Genomic DNA, 22,304 nt, shown 5'->3' with positions numbered 1-22,304 from the left:
AAAAAAAAAAAAAAAAAAAAAAATGGATGGGCTAATAACACCTGAGTCAAGAAAGCGCCACCCCCTCCAGAGTTGTGGGGCCACAGTCCCAGGGGAAAACCCTACCAAACTAAAGCTGAGAAAAATTTAACTCTTTTCATCTATTCTATTACTCTTTCTTCTTTCCTCGTTCTAATGCTGACCATCTAGTTATTAACATAACCAAGTCAATTTTGCCTCAAACTATTGCATTTAATGCTTGCCTTGTTATACCCTGTGGAGATTGCCAAGTCAAAGACAGCTTTCTACTTCAGAAAAGTACTTCTGTCCCTCCTGATTCTCCTCAGACTGGGCATTAGTAAACTAGGACCATTTAATCCAATGAGATTTCGATAAAGACCCCAGTGCCAACCAGGAGTCTTGCCCCCTGATGTACAGCTTTCATGCCATAGTTGGTCCAACGTTCTGTGGACCACTAAAGAGCAAGGATGGACCACCCCAACCAGTATTTGTAATTTCCTAAAACCATACATTCATTTTACTAGAGGATCAAAGAAGTTAAAGACTTGAAACAAAATTTGGCAATTAAGACAAGATACCAAGATGCAAATGCCTGGTTAAAATGGATCAAATATTCCATCTGCACATTAAACAAAAGCAATTGTTATGCTTGTGCACATGGCAGGCCAGAGACCCAGACTGTCCCCTTTCCACTAACATGGTCCTCCAGTGGATCAGGTGTAGGCTGCATGGTAGCTCTTTTCCAGGATTCTACAGCTTGGAGTAATAAGTTGTGCCAAGCTCTCTCTGCTATATCCCAAAGTCTGGCATCCTGTGGGTCAGCCCCTGAGGGGCATCCAGCCTCTGTCTCCCAACACTAAGTTCACTTCGTGTCTCTCACAACAGGGAGGAAACTTAGCCTTCTTTGTAGACCTGAAAGGATGCAGTGAGTTTAAGAATTTTCAAGAGCTTATCAATCAGTCAGCCCTTGTTCATCCTTGAGCAGACGTGTGGTGGTATTGTGGTGGACCTTTATAGGGCACTCTGCCGAATGACTGGAGTGGCACTTGTACTTTAGTCTAATTGGCTATCCCTTTCACCCTGGTATTTCATCAACCAGAAGGAAAAAAAATAGTAAGACATCGTAAAGCGAGAGAAGTGCCTCATGGGTCTTTCAACTCTCATGGCTATTCAGGCGCAACTGGAGTTCCACAAGGAATACCAGATCAATTTAAAGCTTGAAATCAAATAGCTGCAGGATTTGAGTCAATATTTTAGTAGGTGACAGTTAATAAAATGTAGATTAGATAAACTATATCTATTACAACCAACAGCAATGAGCTTTTCATGAGTTAAAAGAAAAACTCATGTTGGCCCCAGCCCTGAGGCTACCCGACCTGACAAAACTCTTTACACTCTGTGTGTGAGAAAGACAAAAAATGGCAGTTGGAGTTTTAACCCAGACTGTGGGGCCCTAGCCAAGGCTAGTGGCCTATCTCTCAAAACAACTAGACAGGGTTTCCAAAGGCTGGCCCCCAGGTCTAAGGGCCCTAGCAGCAATGGCCCTGTTAGCACAAGAAGCAGATAAACGAACCCTTAGGCAAAACCTGAATATAAAGGCCCCCATGCTGTGGTAACTTTAATAACTACCAAAAGACATCATTGGTTAACAAATGCTAGAGTAACCAACTACCAAAGCTTGCTCTGTGATAATCCCCACATAACCATTGAAGTTTGCAATACCCTGAACCCCACCACCTTGCTCCCGGTATCAGAGAGCTCAGTTGAACATAACTGTGTAGAGGTGTTGGACTCAGTTTATTCTAGCAGGCCCAACCTCCGAGACCTTCCTTAAACATCAGTAGACTGCGAGTGGTATGTGGACGGGAGCAGCTTCGCCAACCCCTGCAAAGTGACTCTGAAGAAGACAACAAGCCCTGCTCCAGTCACACCCGGAAGCTGACTGGTCCATGCACGGCTGAAGCATGAGGAAACTCATCATGGGACTCATTTTCCTTAAAATTTAGACTTTTACAGTAAGGACTTCAACAGACCTTCCTAAGATTGAGGACTGTTCCCAGTGTATACATCAAGTCACTGAGGTAGGAAAAAGGTTGTTACGGTCCTATTATTTTCTGGTTATTATAAGTGTACTGGAACTCTAAAAAGACTTTGTTTGTATAATGTTATTCTATACAACGTATGTAGCCCAGGAAATGACCAACCTGATGTGTGTTATGACCCATCTGAGCCTCCCATGACCACAGTTTTTAAAATAAGATTAAGGACTGAGGACTGGTGGGGGCTCATAAACGATACGAATAAACTGTTAGCCAAAACAGAAGAAAAAGGGGTGCCCAAACAAGTCACCTTAAAATTTGATGCCTGTGCTGTCATTAATAGTAATAAGTTAGGAATAAGGTGTGGTTCTCTTAATTAGAAAAGAAGTTATACGGCAGAAAATAAATACATCTGTCATAAATTAGGACTGTGTGGAAACAAATGTAAATACTGGTCTTGTGTCATTTAGGCCACTTGGATAAAAAAAAATGAAAAAGATCCAGTCCACCTTCAGAAAGGAAAAAATGGCCCTTCCTGTACTAAAGGACAATGTAACCTCTTAGAGCTAGTGATAACCAATCCCCTTGATCCTCGCTGGAAAAAAGAGGAGTGTGTGACCTTAGGAATCGACGGGGCTGGACTGGATACTCCAGTAAATATCTTAGTTCGAGGTGAAGTTTACAAACGCTCTCCTGAGCCAGTGTTTCAGACTTTCTATGATGAACTAAATGTGCCAGTACCAGAAATTCCAGGAAAAACAAGAAATTTGTTTTTGCAATTAGCCGAGCATGTAGCCCAGTCTCTCAACGTCACTTCATGTTACATATGTTGAAGAACTGTAATAGGAGATCAATGGCCATAAAGAAGCCCGAGAATTAGTACCTACAGACCCAGTTCCTGATGAATTCCTGACTCAAAAGAATCACCCTGATAATTTCTGGGTCCTAAAAGCCTCAATTATTAGACAATATTGCATAGCTAGAGAAGGAAAAGAATTCACTCACCCCGTAGGACGACTTAGTTGTCTGAGATAGAAACTGTATAATGGTACCACAAAAACAGTCACTTGGTGGAGTTCAAATTACACAGAGAGAAATCCATTTAGTAAATTCCCAAAGTTGCAAACTGTGTGGACCCACCCAGAGTCCCACCGGGACTGGACAGCCCCCACTGGATTATACTGGATATGTGGGCATAGAGCTTACGCCAAATTACCTGACCAGTAGGCAGGTAGTTGTGTTACTGACACTATTAAACCATCTTTCTTCCTACTGCCCATAAAGATAGGCAAACTCCTGGGCTTCCCTGTCTATGCTTCCTGTGAAAAGAGGAGCATAGCTATAGGAAATTGAAAAAAAATAATAAATGGCCCTGAGAGAATCATACAATATTATAGGCCTGCTACTTGGGCACAAGATGGCTTGTGGGGATACCAGACCCCCATTTACATGATCAACCGAATCATACGGTTACAAGCTGTCTTAAAAATAATCACTAATAAAACCGGCAGAGCCTTGACTATTCTGGCCTGCCAAGAAACTCAGATGAGAAATGCTATCAAAATAGATCAGCTCTTGACTACTTGCTAGCAGCTGAAGGAGAGGTCTATAGGAAATTTAACCTTACTAATTGCTGCCTACACATAGATAATCAAGGGCAAGTAGTTGAAGACATAAAGATATGACAAAACTGGCACATGTGCCCGTGCAAGTGTGGCATGGATTTGATCCTAGGGTCATTGTTTAAAAAATGGTTCCCAGCACTAGGAGGATTTAAAACTCTTATAATAGAAGTTATAATAGTAGTAGGAACCTGCTTACTGCTCCATTGTTTGCTACCTGTACTTCTTCAAATGATAAGAAGCTTCATTGCTACCTTAGTTCACCAAAATGCTTCAGCACAAGTGTACTATATGAACCACTATTGATCTGTCTTGCAAGAAGACATAAGCAGTAAAGATAAAAGTGAGAACTCCCACTATTGATTGAGAGTCTCAAAGAGGGGGAATAAGGGAGGAGACTACCCCTCATAGTGTCTTATGCCCAATTTCTGCCTCCAGAGAAAGAAAAAGTAAAAACTAAAAGGCAGAAATGAAATCCACGAGCAGGCAGCCCGGTGCCACACCCTAGGCCTGGTAGTTAAAGATCAACCCCTGACCTAATTGGTTATGTTATCTATAGATTACAGACATTGTACAGAAAAGCACTGTGAAAATCCCTATCCTGTTTTGCTCCAATCTAATTATCAGTGCATGCAGCCCCCAGTCACATACCCTCTGCTTGCTCAATCACGACCCTCTCATGCGTACCCCCTTAGAGTTGTGAGCCCTTAAAAGGGACAGAAATTGCTCACTCGGGGAGCTCGGCTCTTGAGACAGGAGTCTTGCCGATGCCCCAAGCAGAATAAACCCCTTCCTTCTTTAACTCGGTGTCTGAGGAGTTTTGTCTGTGGCTCGTCCTGCTACACTATGATCAATTTTACAAGGCTTAACAGAGAGTACATATTCAGTAAATATTATTAATTTGAATTAAGTTGTTCTGGCCTGATATTTGTGATAAAGACTTGAAGCTCTATGTAAAATTTGTTTCTAAAATTGAAGACCTCTAGAATCCTCACTGATAGTTAACTACATCCATACTGAGAATCATGACTCAAATTTATCAGTCTTTGGAAATTTCAGATTGTCCAACTATATATGTAATAAGAGTCATCAAATTGCTTACACCTAAATTGTGCTATTGAAGTTGAAGCTGAAGATCAGAGAACATGCATTTCACTGATAAAAATTTTAGGTCTTCATAATAGAGTCAGAACCTTAATAACAAAGATTTCGCTTCAGTGACATTCAACATTTTACACTATATTTTTAACACATCAGACACAGCTACAATTATATTTATGTTAAGAGTTGCAGTTTGTCAACTGGCTTGTTAGATTGTTCTAAATGTGTGCCTGGGTAAATTTTGGTTTATTAAACAATAAGTTGTCAGTCGCTCTAAATGGATTTACTTAGTGAGTTATATGATAAATACCGTACTAATCAGTTAGAGACCAAGAAGTTAGTCATCCTGATGTAGCCCTATTTCCACTTAAAATTGACAAGAATAAGCTAGTGATGAAAAAGGGGACAGATACCTTAGAGGCAGAGCGTGGGCGTTAAGGAAGAACAGGGTGGGGAAAGTTCTGAAATTATATCTCTTTGAAGAAAAAAAGAAGAGAGGGAAGGAAATTCAGTGAATTAAGTCTAATGAATGTTGGTTGCTTGTGTGAAGAGGCATAAGGAGTCTCTGGAGTGCCAGTTTCCCCTATGCCCACCCAGACTTGATTGAAGACACAATTGCTGCACCCGACCTTTCACACATTCATAGGAAAGTGACATGATGACTCCTCAGAAATGGCTTCAAGGCCCCTGAGAGAATGTTCTGGAAAGTACATTGTCTTGGGGGAATGGCCACCTCTTAGAAAGTCACATATAGCTCCTGGAGGGGTAGGGGGAAGTATTTCTCTGTTGTTGATAATCCAATATTGCTGGCATAAGGGATGATTTCAGGGATCCACTAATGAACTCTCCTTTTCTGAATGGTTACATTTTAAATATATTAGGAAAAACAGAGCTAGCACAGTAAACCCATGCTAATTTTAAAAAATAGTGAATGGATTTAAAATCTAGTTAAAGAAAAATATTAAGTAAACAGGGCACAAGTGATATGTAGATTGGCAGCCATATTCAAGGTGTTCTGCAAAGTACTGAAGTTAGAGAAACGTTGGTATAAATTTTAAAAAAGGCAACTATTCTCAGATTTATAACAATGCATTTTTTTGGCCTATAGATCAGGAATTGGATAAAACAAATCTAAATCCACCAAATAAATAGTCTGAAAGTCTGGATTATGTTGCGGTTGCTTTGGTCTTGGAGTGTAGGTGCATGAAATGGAAACTCAGAAATATCACTAAGATTTCAATAGACTGCTTGATTATGAAGCTAAGAAATAGATGCTGCTGCTGAAAATCATTTAGCACGATATACACGTTAAAAATTCAAGAATACTTACTTTCCTTTTTTAATAGTATTCCTGCCAAGTAGTGGATCCAGGACTGGATCTATTGTTTCCTCGAGATTTTCAATTAAGATGACATCACCAAAGGCCAAAGCAGTTTCAACGGCATTCACAAACCTTAAAAATCAGTGGGATTTGAGATAATAAAATGTAAATTGGCACAAAATGTTCAAAAATTTTTATATGATCAAATTATATTTAATGTAGATATTCTAAATGGGACAAACTTAGAGAAAACTATTTTATAAAGTAGTAGTTTCCTCTTTAACTAGATTACACAGAAATTAAATATGAAATTTTAAGATACATTTTAGTTGTATTTTCCAAGTGAAATTTAATAGTTTGAACTAATAAATCTATATATAGATTAGTTGCTTGTAATAGCAACCATAGTTGAAATAAGTGTAAGTTACCCAAATATCATACATGTAAATTCATTTGATGGGTCTTTCTAAAGTAAAATTTCATGTATTAAATGTTTTATAATTTGATCAAACTTTTATTTTTTAAATCTTTAAGTTTAGTCACTTACAATGGGGAGATATCATTTTACTTTGGTCTTACTCTCCAACAAATATCTCCCTACCAAAAATAATTTTCTGCAAGTATTCAGATAAGCAAAAACTACATTAAAAAAAAAACAAAAAACAGAAAAACAGAGATGGCGGACTCACTCTGTTGTTCAGCCTGGAGTGCAGTGGCATGTTTACGGTTCAATGTAGCCTCCATCTCCTGGGCTCAAGTGATCCTCCTGCCTCAGCCTCTCAAGTAGCTGGGACTACAGGTAGGCACCACCATACCTGCCTACTTTTTTTGTTGTTGTTTTGGTAGAGATGGGGGTCTCACTATGTTGCTCAGGCTGGTCTCAAACTCCTGGCTTTAAGCAATTCTCCTGTCTCAGCCTCCTAAAGTGCTGGGATTATAGGCATGAGCTACTGCACCCGGCCTAAGAACTACATTTCCTTGTATAACTACAGAAATGTATTATTTCACTCTATGTATAAAAAGAGGATGGAAGGGTCAAGTGAAACATCCATAGTTCTAAAATAATTTATTCAACATTAACTGAATAGCAACTGCATACAAGACAGCTTTCTATCTATCAGACAGTATTATCATGATGACTTAGTAACAGAAATTCTTGGAGTAGATTCAGTTCTCAAAAGTGACATGTAAATCTTGACTAAGATAATAAATTAACTTCAGGCATCCAATGTTGGGACTTGTAGCCATGTTAAGATCCTTCTATAAGCAGAGTATAGATTTAGAAATATGACCGTAAACATCATTAAGCCTGGAGGCACCACTGACAATTCTTGTGTTACTATCCAAACACTCCAGAGAAGGAATGTAATATACATCCATTGTTGGCTTTAGAAAATTTACATATTTTTCCCCACAGACACAATGTTTGTTCTAACCTTCAATTTTATCTCTTCTTCAGATAATTGGATGCCATCCAACAAGAATGCCTTTTCAACAGAGATACTTTATATGAAACACGAGCAGGCAGATAAACAAATAGCACCAAATTGTAATACATCCATGTGGTGGAGAGGTCTAAGAAACATCACGACTTTATACAAATCAGACCCACTTCACAGCAGGTAAACAGAAAGCCAATCTCTTCAAACTTCACATACCCTTTCTGGCCCAAATGTGTGACTTTCAGGTCCGTTCCATACTTATTCTTGATCCACTTAATTCCCTGTTGCTGGGGATCTATCAGCAGAGGCCAGCGCTCACAGTGTGTTAGGATAGCAGCATTTTCGGTGGACATTCTGTCACTGGGCAGCCCTTCGTTATTCCAGGCGGCAACTGTAGCATCATCCGTCAACATGGAGATCAAGTCCAGGCCTTCAGTTAGTGGAATGGAAACCTTTAAATTCAGAGTTGAATGCAACAAATTGGCCATGTGGCAGAGAGAGAAGACAGACAAGAGAAGAAGAGAACAAAGCCATGAGAAAGTAACTCTAGGTAAACACATGATAATTTTCTGTGGATTCTCAGAAGCCAAACACAACTCATCATTAAATGCAATTTGACTTGATAAACCTAGTATTTTATATCTCAGAATTCTGTCAACTGTGGGATTCAACATCAGTTTTATCAATTACATCTACTGGGCTTCAACTGAGAGAGACTTTGCCCCATACTAAGGTAAGAGAGAATTGACACACCAGGAAGAATGGCAGGACACCAGAAATGTATTTGCCCATGGAGCAATCGACACCCCCACCCCCGTATAAGCAATGCTAAAATTCAGTATCTTGTTCAGGCACTTCATTTTTTTTTCTACAGACCAATGCTACAAAGAGATGACCTCTCTTTCTGGGATGGGTTAATGAAAAGTACTCAGTTCACTGGAATTCCATCAACTCCTCAGTTGTGCAAAGGAACTTCGGATATCACTTTAAGGCTGAGAGGAAATTATCCTTGCCTTGATTGCATTGCAAAGTAAGGGGTTGGGGGGGGGCAAGCAAGGAGGAAGGGGCAAGCAGGGTGGACAGAGTGATCCATTTTAAAGAATAAACATAATTCTGTATAAAAATTGACAACAAATAATGTTGTAGCAAAAATCGTATTAAAGAATGTATTTGTTCACTCCTCCAGTCATCAATCACCAAACATTTATTGAGCATTTTCTACATATATTAAACACTGTCCAGAGACACCAAAATGTGCAGGATGAATACCGAGCTAGCTCCCCAGCTTGGTGGGGTGGTTAACATGGAAGCATGCCTCCATAAGAGACTGTAGTAAGAACCCTACCTGTAGTAGGTAGGGGAGGCTATATCAGCAGTAACAGTTTGGTTCATTGGTTTGTCACAGAGCTTCAAAACAAAATGCTGAAAGGATTCCCACATTAAGGCTGGGATGCAATTTGATATGAATATAGGAAACGTAGCACAATATTCTTACTGCCTCTGACTACCATGTTATCTTAAAAATGAATCAAACCCTATCTCCTAGTGATATTGAACAAGTTTTGGTATCTGACTTGATACATAGTTCCCTTAGAGACATAGGCAATTTGATGTTTTAGAATAAGCACTTTTCTACTGGCAAGAGATATGTGCTTTGTTACCTACTTTCTACTTAATACAAACAGCTGAAACAATTGGGGGCTGTGAGTAACTTTGATTTCTGAAGCTCTAAGGACTAACAGAAGGGGCACCTGCAGATTTCATATCCAAAATCAATGGTGTGCGTACCTACTCTGTGCAGAGTAGAGAGCCAGGGATCAAAGAGAATATCAATCTCCCCCTTTTTTCCTGGTCAGTAGGGGAAATAAAACCCATTTCAATATAAATGAAGAAATAAAACCCATCTTAATCTAAATGAAGACACCTACGTTAAAGAATATCATAACTACAATGACTACTTTCAGACTCAAATTTTTAGGATGTTTTAATAGTATTGTGTCCAAATAGCTAGGAGCATAGCTACATACAGAAATTTTTTCATCAAAATATTTTTTGATAGTTATAATACAGGCATCATTTTCACAATTAGTATTAACCAAAGTGTAGGCTGAGGAAAATAAGCCTCATTTCATATACAGGCATGCACCATATGATATTTTGGTCAACGATGGACTGCATATACAAAAGTGGTTTCATAAGATTATAATGGAGCCGAAAAATTCCTATCACCTAGTGACACTGTAGCCATCATGATGTTGTAGTACAAGTACATTATTTTAAAAACAAATTTTGTGTAGACTAAGGGTACAGTGTTTACAAAGTCTACAGGAGTATACAGTAATGTCCTAGGCCTTCACATTCACTCACTGACTAAGGAAAAGTAGCACAATATTCTTACTGCCTCTGACTACAATGTTATCTTAAAAACAAATCAAACCCTATCTCCTAGTGATATTGAACAAGTGTTGGTATCTGACTTGATACATAGTTCCCTTAGAGACATAGAGCACATAGAGACTTAGAGCAATTTCCAGTTCTGCATGCTCCGTTCACCATAGGTGCTCTATACAGGTGTACCAATGTTAGTCTTTCATGCTATATTTTTTCTGTATCTTTTCTACGTTTGGATAGATTTAGATGCACAAATACTTATCATTGTGCTACAACTGCCTATCACATTCAATAAAATAACATGCTGTGCAGGTTTGCAGCCTAGGAGCAATAGGCTATGCCATGTAGCCTGGGTGTGTAGTAGGCTGTCTCATCTAGGTCTATGCAAGTACAACAAAAGGCATTTCTCAGAACATATCCCCTTCATTAAGTGACATATTAGAGTATACCTTTTTATCATAATTAACTTGTCTTGTCAGAATTTCTTGGAGTCTGCAGCAAGGAAAATGGGTTTGGAAACCAAGTGTAAAGAGGGAACCCTTTAGTTCAAAGTCTGCTTCTAGAGTTAGCCTGTTACGAGGCTCCATCTAATTGCTCTATTAAGTAGGGTCAACATGTTGTGAGTCGGGATGTTACTATGAGGTGGAGCTAAAAGAAAAAAGAAGGCTCACTCTTTGGAAAAGAACCATTTGCTAGAGAGAAAAGACAAGGCTGGAAGCACATGCCAAAAGCTGAAGTGAAATTAGTCATAACACCAAATGCCCATCTGGCCTCTAGAAACTGACCAACTGGCCTATTCTTAAGATAAAAGGGTAATTTCCTATGGAGGTAATACTCCCAGTTTCTCCTAATGTTACAGTAACATAACAACTCATGTTTACGTAAGGCTTTACCTGTTCACAAAGTTTATTCATATAGATTCATTCTTGCCATTTTTTCATTTAACCCTTACAAGAGTTCTTCAAGGTAAATATCTCTATTTTATTGCATAGGACACAGAGGCTTAGAATTAGTGCTTATAATAACTAATAACTAATTATTGGCACAAATAACTCCACATATTTGCTCTGTCTGTAAACTGCTGAGTCAAAGCAATGAGTGGAGTGCAAAGGCTGCCTTGAACTTGCCTATGATTCTGTCCATCTGCCCAGCAAACAGCAATTTTGGATGGAAACAACTTTGGAAAACTGTGTAATTTGGACCCTCAAGGCTGTGTATGCCCACAGCCCCTGTCCTTTTCAGCCACTACCCTCTCTGTTACTGTTTTCTCCCTGTCCCATCCCTCAAACTCATGCCCCAGTGGTTGTACTTTCTGACAACCCTTCCCCCATACCCTTTAGTATCTTAGTTCTGTTTGGACCAAATTGCCTTATCTTCTCTAACTGCTTGTCTTAACCAAAACCAGGCTCTCCCCCAAGGGCAATGGCTGTCAACCCCAGGCTGGATATAGTACTTATGGGAGCGCTTGAAAAAGCTGCCAACATGCATAGCCCTTCCCCCAAGTGATTCAGCATCAATGGGCATCAATACATTTCAAAAGTTCTCTCTCACATGATTTTAATGAGAGGCTGGGGTGGGGTACAAGAGTCATTGTTCTAGAGTCTCATTTCACTTGAGGGCCTTCGCAAGTGGAAAGAGTTCATTTTCCTCCCTTCCCACCTCTCTCTCTCTTTTTCTTTCTTTCTGAAATAAGGTCTCACTCTGTCACCCAGTCGGGAGTTCAGTGGTGCCATCAAAGCTCGCTGTAACCTCTAATTCCTGAACTCAAGTGATCCTCCCTCCTCAGCCTCTTTGCCACCACACCTGGCTGGGTTTAAAATTTTTTTTTTGTATAGATAGGGTATCACTGTGTAGCCCAGACTGGTCTCAAACTCCTGGCCTCAAGGGATCCTCTTGCCTTGGCCTCCCAAAGCACTGGGAGACGTGAGCCACCACACCCAGCAGACAGTTAATTTTCTTAAGAATCCCATTACTGAAAAGTGGGTATGGGAAAGAGTTGCCATTCCTCTTTCTTCCCTGTAAGTCAACTCAAATCATGATTCTTCCATCTTTAAGTCAAAATGCCACCTTTAAGACCCGTGGACTCCAGATATACAATCTCTCATCTATTTCCTCATCTTTTGAATGATATAGCTATTGGTCCTTCTCGCCCTTCCAAGTTCTGCTTTCAATCTTTGACAAACTCAGTGCCCATGGAGATGACGAATCCCCTCTCTGGCCTTGACATCTTTCATGTTAAAGCACTGTATTTCCTTTCTACTCCAGCATGCCGGGGGAATTGAGGGAGGAAGAGGATGATATCAGAATCACCTGGGAAGATTATACAACGCCCCCATCCCTGGCTTTCGATATGCATACCCCTTCTTCCCATGATGGTGATATGTCTTTGGAGCGGTATTAGAGTGCCTCCTTTTTTGATGGGAAATGTTGTCCCAGACTTTGTAACAATCTGAAATTATTTCATCATTGAAAGCTAAAATTCCTGTGCCCAACTCTTTATGATTGTCTACATCTCTTTCACATCTTTAAACATAACACTTATTCTAATAAATACTATGAATACACCAGGCCTTTACCCTATTTACTGTTTTACTTTGGCAAAATATACTTAACATAAAATTTGTCATTTTAACCATTCTAAGTGTACAGTTCAAGTGGCATTAAGTACATTCACATTGTTGTACAACCATCATCATTATCTATCTCCAGAACTTTTTCATCTTCCCAAACTGAAACATACCTATTAAACAGTAACTCCCCATTCCTCCCTCTCCCAGCCCCTGGTAACCACCATTCCACTTTCTGTCTCTATGAATGTGAATGCTCTAGGTCCCTTGTAAAGTGGAAGTATTTGTCCTTTTGTGACCGGCTTATTTTAATTTTTTCTTTTTTGAGATGGCATCTCACTCTGTCGCCCAGGCTGGAGTACAGTGGCGCGACCTCGGTGCACTGCAACTTCCACCTCCTGGGTATAAGCAATTCTCCCGCCTCAGCCTCTTGAGTAGCTTGGATTACAGGCATCCACCACCATGCCTGGCTAATTTTCAGTAGAGACAAGGTTTCACCCTGTTGGCCAGGCTGGTCTTGAACTCCTGATCTCAAGTGATCCACCCGCCATGGCCACTCAAAGTGCTGGTATTACAGGCATTAGCCACCAGGCCCAGCTGTGACTGGCTAATTTCAGTTAGCTTAATATTGACAAGGTTCATCCGTGTTGTAGCATGTACCGAATTTCCTTCATTTTTGAGGCTGAATAACATTCTAGTGTATGTTTATACCTTGTAAACATAAGATAAAATCTATTCTGTCCATGAACACATGAATCACTTCCACCTTTTGGCTATTGTGAATAGTGCTGCTATAAACAATGGCATGCAAACATCTGTTTGAATTCCTATTTTTACTTCTTTGGGGTAGATACCGACAAGTAGAATTTCTGGATCATGTGGCAATTCTGTGTTTAAGGTTTTGGGAAACTTTAACTTCTGGCTAACCTCCCATCTCTTTTCAGCTGAAAGTGCTCCTCCCATTCCTTAACTGTTCTGCTAGTCACTGCAAGACTTTCCTCACCTCCTCTCTTTCTGGCTTACCTGCCTATAAACCTGGCTGGATTTGGCATTCTCTTTCCCCTCTTTTTACTCCTATACTTCGAATATTGCTGATGAAAACTTTATTACTGTGACTATAAACTCATCTTGTCCAAATGCATCTTGGGTTTCTTAAAGCTGTGTGGCGACTCTTACCATCTACTCGCCTGTTGCCCTTCACAGGTATTTTTGATATTTTTACCACTCTCCTCAAAGCTGTTCTTCTAATTTCAATTTTCTTTGGTTTGGCCAGCTTGCATTGCATTTTCCTACTTCCCTGAAGTAACAGAGACTAGCAGGTGTGACTGCTTCAATTTTCTATTAATATCTGTACCCATGTCCATCTTTGTCTCCATACCCCAGAAAGGGCTAGATACATAAACTAAGAATCTGTTTTAATCAATTGAGATGACAGTGTTATATAGAAAATAGAGTTCTGGAAATCAGGAGGTCTGATTTTCTACTCTCTATGACTGAAGTGGAGTCATTTGTCTGTCTGTTTTCTCATTTGTACAAGGAGTATCTTAAACTAGATGATTTTACATTGTGCAAATCTATTATTTCACTTGACTTATGGGTTTGAATTTTCAAATTTAGGGTAAGCTACTTTATACTTACATACAAAATGCTACACTTTAAGTCTGAAAGTAGCCTTTTAAATTTTCTAACAAATAACCCATAATATTAGTAAGAAAACAAAAGTTTCATGCTATTCAATAACATGATGATCTGAGTTTGATTTCAGTTATCACTTCTGTTTAAAGCACTTTTCCAACTATAACTCTGTAGTTTACATAATTAATTTTATGTTCTTGTTGAAATCATCACTAAAATAAGAAAAACTATTTCCATCTTTCATCATAAGCAAAAATCAAATCAGGCCAGGTGTAGTGGCTCACACCTATAATTCCAGCATTTTGGGAGGCTGAGGCTGGTGGATCACCTGAGGTCAGGAGTTTGAGACCAGCCTGGGCAAATGGTAAAACCCCATCTCTACTAAAAATACAAAAAAATTAGCTGGGTGTGGTGGCAGGTGCCTGTAATCCCAGCTACTTGGGAGGCCGAGGCAGTAGAATTGCTTGAACCTCGGTGGCGGAGGTTGCAGTGGGCCGAGACCGCACCATTGCACTCCAGCCTGGGCAACAAGAGGGAAACTCCATCTCAAAAAAACAAAATGAAACAAACAAAAAGCAAAACAAAAACAGAAAATCAAATCAAAATGGATTAAAGACTGAAATGTAAGACCTGAAACTATAAAACTTCTATAGGAAAAATTGGGAAAATGCTTCAGGACATCTGGGCAAAGATTTTTTGGGTAAGACCTCAAACAAACGCAAAAATGGGATCGTATCAAGCTAAAAGGCTTCTGCCTAGCAAAGGAAACAACCAACAGAGTGAAAAGATAATCTAGAGAATAGAAGAAAATACTTGCAAATTATTCACCCAAAAAGGCACCAATAACCAGAATACATAAGAACTCAAACAACTCAATAGCAAAAAAAAGGCAAAAAACTTGATTGTAAAATGGTCAAAGGACTTGAATAGATATTTGTCTCAGAAGAAGATGTACAAATGGCCAATAGGTAACATGTGAAATGCTCAACATCACTGAGTCATCAGAGAAATGTAAATCCAAACCACAATGAGATATCATTTCACCTCAGTTAGAATGGCTATTATTAAAAAGACAGAAAATATTAAATGCTGGTGGGGATGTAGAGAAAAGGGAAAGCTTTTGTACTGCTGATGGAAATTTAAATTAATATAGCCACTACAGAAAACAGTATGGAGGTTCCTAAAAAAAATAAATAACTACCATATGATCCAGCAATCCAGTTGCTGAGCACATACCCAAAAGAAAGGAAATCAGTATGTCAAAGAGATATCTGCACTCCTATGTTTACTGCATCACTATTCACAAGAGCCAAGACACGGAATCAACTTAAGTGTTCATCAACAGATGGGCAGATAAAGAAAATGTGATATACATGCACAATGGAATACTATTCAGCCATAAAAACAATGAAACCCTGTCATTTCCAGCCACATGAATGGAACTGGAGGACTTTATGTAAGTGAAATGAGCCAGGCACAAAAAGCTAAATATCGTGTGTTCTTACTCACATGTGGGAGCTAAAAAAGTGGATCTTATGGAGGTAGAGAGTAGAATGATGGTTACCAGAGAACTAGAGGGAGGGAAATGGGGGAGAGGGGATGCAGAGACGTTGGTTACCACGTACAAAAATACAGTTAGAAGAAGTAAGTGCCAGTATTCAATAGCATAGTAGGGAAATCGTAGTTCATAATTTATTGTATAATTCAAATAGCTAGAAAGGAAGACTTATAGTGTTCCTAACACAGAGAGAAAAATAAATGTTTAAGGTGATAGATATCTTATATACCCTGACTTGACCATTACACATTGTATACAGGTATCAAACTGTCACATTACCCCGAAAGACATATGAGTATTGTATATCAATGAAAACATTTTTAAAATAATGAAATATGAATGTTGTAAAAATAAGAAAACCTGCAGCACATAAGACACACCTTCACCGTGGAGTTTGTGGTCAGTTTTCGTTACAGAGGTCCAAAAGTGCCTGGCATATACGTGGGTTTTACTACTGAAATCTCAATATGATCTTTCTACCTGTTCGCAAGGTAAGGAATTGAACTTACCTTCTGTTGAAGAAAGGGAACCCACTTGCAGTGCACCAGCTCCTGGCGATACTGCTTTGTAAAGGGTCCGACATAAGACACAAATGCTGCCGTGAGAAGAACATCTCCACAGAGTGTCTTCTCTTGAGCTTCAAAGGACTTAATGGATTGACCCCAGCGAATCTTCTCTGACTGAAAGATGAAATTACTCAGCTGTAATTGTAGGGTGAACGTCAACTCCACAAACGCTTAATGCAATTACCTTATGGCACAGTTTATGTCCTTCCACACAGTCACTAGAAGGAACAGAGTGTAATGGTTTGGTGTGACTATTATAATCTCTCATGTGTTTGAAACCCATCATTATGATGGAGTTCTCATACTCTCCTCAGTGGAGTTTATCACAAAGTGACATTAGTTCTTTAACATCTCTTCTCACTGGACATCCCAACTCTTCCATTATGATTGAGGTCCTTCTTGAAAGGCTGACAGTCTCTCCCCTGTCCCTCTGGGAGTGAAGGATGACCAAGAGCTGTGGCCAAGAATGAGTGATGTTAGGATTACTTATTTATTTGACAAGGTCTGGTTCTATCGCCCATGAAGGAATGCCATAGCACCATCTCAGCTCATGGCAACTTCTACCTCCTGGGCTCAAGCCATCTTCTCACTTCAGCCTCTCAAGTAGCTGGGACTACAGGCATGCATCACCATGCCTGGCAAAGTTTTGTATTTTTTTGTAGAGGTGGGGCTTCGCCATGTTGTCCAGGCTGGTCTCACACTCATGAGCTCAAGCAATCCACCTGCCTTGGCCTCCCAAAGTGTTGGGATTAAAGCGTGAGCCACCACACCTGGCCTGATATCAGGATTTTTAATATCAGCCTGGCTGCTCTCCATTCTTCCCACTACACTGCCCTAGTCAAACTTTTTATTTACTTACCTATTTTTAACATGCTGGCAATGGTCTGATTATAGACAAAGGGAAATGACAAACACAACTCTTCTTAATTAGTTAAAACATAAAGCTGAAATAGCCATCTATCCTGGATTCTACTGAAAGAGTAGCATTGGTAGTTACTAAAATCAGGTTAGTTTTCTAATATAATCATTAAATCAGTGGAGGAAGCTATGATCTATGTAAAAAGGTGGAAATCAGGACTTCACAACACCCTCCAAGAATGCTGTTGAAGTCCTTATATCTAGTTGGATGGCCATTTAAAATCTGATTTACAGGTTAAGTATGTGAAGCCCTTAATATTGGATTTGAATAAAACTGCAATAAATATGTATGGATTGACTGAACTGCAGGGTAGTTCACTAATTTATTTTGTTTCAAGGTACGCTAAAAACACAACATTTTAAGAACATACAGATTAATGGAACCTGAAAAGAAATCAGCAATTTGTTAGTACAAGCAAAGAGGCACCCTGTGGAATTTTGCTTTCCCCATGAAAGTAGATTGACCACAGAAAACAAAAATGATGTCCTAATGGATTGGAATGCCAGTTCCCTGCAAGCCATCTTAATATCTACAACACTGAGGTCGGAGGTCATGAAATTAGCATGTGAAAATGGTTATCAAAGTGGTTTCAAGATCATCTCCTTGCTTTGCTTGATAAAGATCACCCCTAGTTAACTATATAATTAAACACTAAGGAACTTCAGCTCTCTAGCCCTCTACAGAATTTATTACTTTCCTTCCTCAGCCACAGACAACATATCCATTAATTTTCAGGAGGAATCTCTCATTCACCTACCCTCCCATCTTTGTTGTTTTTGGTTTGTAAAGGATAAACAATAAAATGTACCCACCTCATTCTCCAAAACAGCTTTGAAATTTGAAGATTTACTAAACATAGACTTATTGGCTATCGAAATCATCAATAATTTTGCTATAGTATCCACGCAACATAAATCATTACTGACATTGGCTAACAAGAGTTTAAGAGTTGGAACATGTCCTGTAATAAATTTCTAGACAGTTAAAAATCACTATAATTTTATTCTAATGCATTATAGATTGCCTGTAATGTCATCCTGGCTGGGGTGACCCATTTCTAATTTTGAACAGCTGTTCAACTCAGGAGTTAGTTAATGATTAAATATAAATTGCCTGATTTATTAGTCTGAATGGCTGAGCTTCCAGGTCAATGCTATATAGACAAAATCATCAGTCTTGATGTTTTTCAGAAGTTAACTGTCTCCTGTTCTAGTCAGAAAGAATTTATCCTGAAAGAAAAGATCTGACATCTTCAATTAATCCTTTAAAATATATTTTTTTTCTTAGTTAACATACTACAATCTTCTTTTCCTTTCCTTGTCTAAATCATCATGAGTAAGTAAAGCCTTTGGAAATATTGCTATATGTTAGAGACACATGGTAGGACCTGCTTTCCCCTTGATAAAACTTTCAGATATTCTGTAACTAGTCCAGGAAAACAGTCTAATTATATGACACTTTTTCTCAGGTACCTCAGAAATGGTGAACTCTTCACACTGTTTAAATCTTACCACTTTAAATGGCAGTAGTTTTAAGTACTAGTACTGATGAAATTTCTCAACTCACCTAAGAAAAGCAAGTCTTCAAAAGGCTCCAGAATTTTAATACAGGAGGCTCCCAAAACTCACCCATTTATTAATGTATTCATTCAGTAAATATCTAGTGACGCTGATGACACGCCGGGACTATTCTATATGCTTGGGATCAAGCAGTGCACAAAAAAGGTAAAGTTTCCTGTTCTTGAGAAGCTCATATTTCAGTTGGGGAAAAAAAAGACCAAAAAAAGTATTTGTGCCTATGCATACATGTGCGACTATGTTCATGCAATAAATGCTATCAAAAAATGGTAACAGAGCAAGTGGAGAAAATAGAGATGCGTATGTGTGCTTGTATGTGTGTGTGTGTGAATGAGTGGGGGGGACTCATGTGTGTTGGATGAAGGCTCTTTAATGTGGGGAAGTCAGAGAAAACCAATTGATAATGAGAACCTTCAGCAGAACCTGACAAAGAGCCAGTGATGTGATTGTCTGGGAAAGGCTAAGGCACAAAGAAGGAGAGTGCCTGGAAGTATGAGGGAGAGACAGAAGGCCAGTGAAGACAGGGCAAAAGAGAAGTGGCAGAGGTGAGGACAGGGGGGTATCCAGGAGACAGATCATCATGTAGGGCCTAGTAGGTCAGTAAAGCCTTTAGACTGGACTTTGAGTGATTAATTAGTTATCGGGGAGTTCTGAGTGAAGGGGTGAGGGGAATGTACTTAAGTTTGTAAAATATCACCCGGCTGCAATGAGGGAAATAAGCTTTAGGAGGTAATGGTGGGGCCTGCAGAGGCACCCTAGGGGAGAGATGCCAGCAGCCTGGACCAGCACGGTGAGGTGAAGAGAATGCGAAGTGCTGGGATTTGGAATGAACCTGAAAAGCAGAGTCAACAGAATATGCTGATGGACTGGATGTCAGAAAGAGTCATGGGTGATTCAAAAGATTTGGGCCAGAAAAACTGGAAGAACAGAATTGCAGTTACTGAGATGGAATGGAGAGGGGATTTGCAGGGTGAATTATGAGTTTCTGCATAATGAACTATGCATTTCAGAGAGAGAGTGTATTTCAACTTGTGGTGAATTAAATTTGTGGTAATAATTTAGGGTTTTAAAAATCTACTAAAGGCTGGGTGTGGTGGCTCACACCTGTAATCCTAGCACTTTGGGAGGCTGAGGTGGGCAGATCACGAGGTCAGGAGATCAAGATCATCCTGGCTAACACGGTGAAACCCTGCTCTATTAAAAATACAAAAAAATTTGCTGGGCATGGTGGCGGGTGCCTGTAGTCCCAGCTACTCGGGAGGCTGAGGCAGGAGAATAGCATGAACCTAGCAGGTGGGGTGAGCCGAGATCGCGCCACTGCACTCCAGCCTGGGTGACAGAGTGAGACTCCTTCTCAAAAAAAAAAAAAAAAAAAAAAAAAAAAAAAAAAAAATCTACTACGCAAGAAATGAAGCTTCACCTAAAGCTATCCTAAAAACATGTTTCCCGCCTTTTCTTGCTAAGAGAACCAGCTGAAATCTAATAGTATGGGTAAATTTCGCCCAGTTTCCCATGAAGATGAACGTTGACCCCCTTGCGCTAAGCCAGTGATGATAAGCCCCATTCCGCCCTTTTCTAGACACTTTTTTTTTTTTTGCGGGGGGGCAGGAGGTGTGGGGTGGAGTTAAGAGTTTATCTAGTTCTGACTAAAGAAACTTAAGTGGGGGTCTGTCAGAGACATTTCCAGAAAAACGTAAGATTTTCTCATAAAAGGAGAAAACCCCAGCTGATATAGATTGTTCCCTTTCTCTGCTGTCTCTCTGAATCTGAAGGTGTAGCAACTGTCTTGAGACCATGAGGCAAAATGCATGAGGGTGAATGACCACTTGCTAAGTGTGGAGAGGCAGAGGGCAACAAAGAGCTTAGGTGGCTAGTCACTAATCATCTGGATCAACACTGATAATGGTCTAGCCTTAGCATTTTCTGTAATATGTGAAAAATAAGCTCCCATTTGTTTGAGCCACTGTAAAAGTTAGATATCACCTCCAGCCAAATGCATTTTCTAATAGTGCAGTTACATATTTTAGTGCAGTTATACGTTTGTCAGCTAAAGGCATTTCTAATAATACAGTTATATACTTTTTAATTATACACTGTTTCTACCTTTTAGTTACATATTTTATATACTTTCTAATAGTGCAGTTATAGACTTTATACTTTAAAAAGTAACTACTTTATTGAGATATAATTCACATACCATGAAATTCACCCTTTAAAATATACAGTAGAGTGGTTTTTACTATCTATATAAACTTGCACAATTATCTCCTCTAGCTCATTTTAGTACATTTCCCTCACCCCAAAGACAAACCGTGTATCCAGTAGTAGTCACTCCCCAAACCCCACACCCTTGTCCAGCCACTGGCAACCATTAGTCTATTTTGCGTCTATAAAGTAGCCTGTTCTGGACATTTCGTACACAGGTAGAATGTGCCTCTGTATGATATATGATATCACATATCATGTCATATGTGACCTTTTGTGTCTGGCTTCTTTCTTTTAGCATGATCTTTTCAAGACTCATACATTGTAGCATAACTCAGTATTCATTTTTATAGATGCATACTATTACATTATATGGATAAACATTTTATTTATCCATTTATCAATTAATGGACATTTGGGTTGTTTCTGTTTTTAGCTATTATGAATAATACTGCCATGAACATTTGCATATGAGCTTTTTAATGGACATTTATTTTCATTTATTTGGGGTATATACCTATGAGTAGATGACTGCATCACACGCTAACTTTATGTTTAATGTTTTGAAGAACTGCAGAACTGTTTTCCAAAGAGGCGGAACCATTTTACATTCCAATCAGCATTTCTCCATATTGTTTGCCAATACTATTACTGCCCATATTTTTTATTACAGTCATCCTGGTGGTTATGAAGTGGTATCTGATTGTTGTGGTTTTAATTTGCATTTCCCTAATGACTAATGGAGTTGAGCATCTTTGCATGTGCTCTCTGCGTATCTTGTATGGTGAAATGTCTATTCACATCCTTTTCTTATTTTAAAATTTGGTTACTTATCTCTTTGACTTTTGTTAGGATATACTTGAACATACATTATGTCTTTTGAGCATCATCACAACCTTGTAAGGGAAACATTATCCACATCCCTGTTTTAGACACAAGAAAACAAAGTTGAAGACGTTCGGTGATTTCCCCAGAACTGTTGAATGCCACATTGTAGAGCAAACACAATCTGTGAACACTGATGTCACAGAACATATGTTCCTCTACCACTCACGTTCAAGCAAGAGAATAAGAATTATAAAAAACCTTTACCTAATGGAATACCTATTAACATTAGCATGTCAGTCACCTATAAAAAGATGTAACAACAAAACCATAAGCCAACCAGGTTTAACTTGAAATAAATCATTTGCTGCTAGAATTCAACAGCAAATGTATATTAAAAGGATCAGACAACAAACAGTTCAATTTCACAATTATCTAGCAGCCATCCTGAGTTTTATAACCTATTTCAAGAAAACCATGCTTTATTTTTGTTTTCTTTATTTTTTTTTATTTTTTTATTTTATTTTATTTTATTT

General features: G+C 39.1%; 1 protein-coding gene across 1 annotated transcript in view; it reads right to left on the bottom strand.

The window, feature by feature from the left end:
• DNAH11 (dynein axonemal heavy chain 11) overlaps positions 1-22,304 on the bottom strand; it is a 396,815-nt gene that overhangs the window by 86,014 nt on the left and 288,497 nt on the right. Inside the window, exons 63-65 of the mRNA XM_017871552.1 lie at positions 16,186-16,352; positions 7,742-7,977; positions 6,093-6,215 (exon numbers count right to left, since the gene is read on the bottom strand). Of these exons, the coding sequence (XP_017727041.1) occupies positions 6,093-6,215; positions 7,742-7,977; positions 16,186-16,352 (526 nt within the window). The remainder of the gene's footprint in view (positions 1-6,092; positions 6,216-7,741; positions 7,978-16,185; positions 16,353-22,304) is intronic.

The sequence above is a fragment of the Rhinopithecus bieti genome, unplaced genomic scaffold, assembly GCF_001698545.2.
Source record: "Rhinopithecus bieti isolate Rb0 unplaced genomic scaffold, ASM169854v2 scaffold_5882, whole genome shotgun sequence".
Classification (NCBI taxonomy): Eukaryota; Metazoa; Chordata; class Mammalia; order Primates; family Cercopithecidae; genus Rhinopithecus; species Rhinopithecus bieti.
The sequence above is the reverse complement of the archived record's forward strand: the minus strand, read 5'-3'. Positions and strand labels throughout refer to the sequence as shown.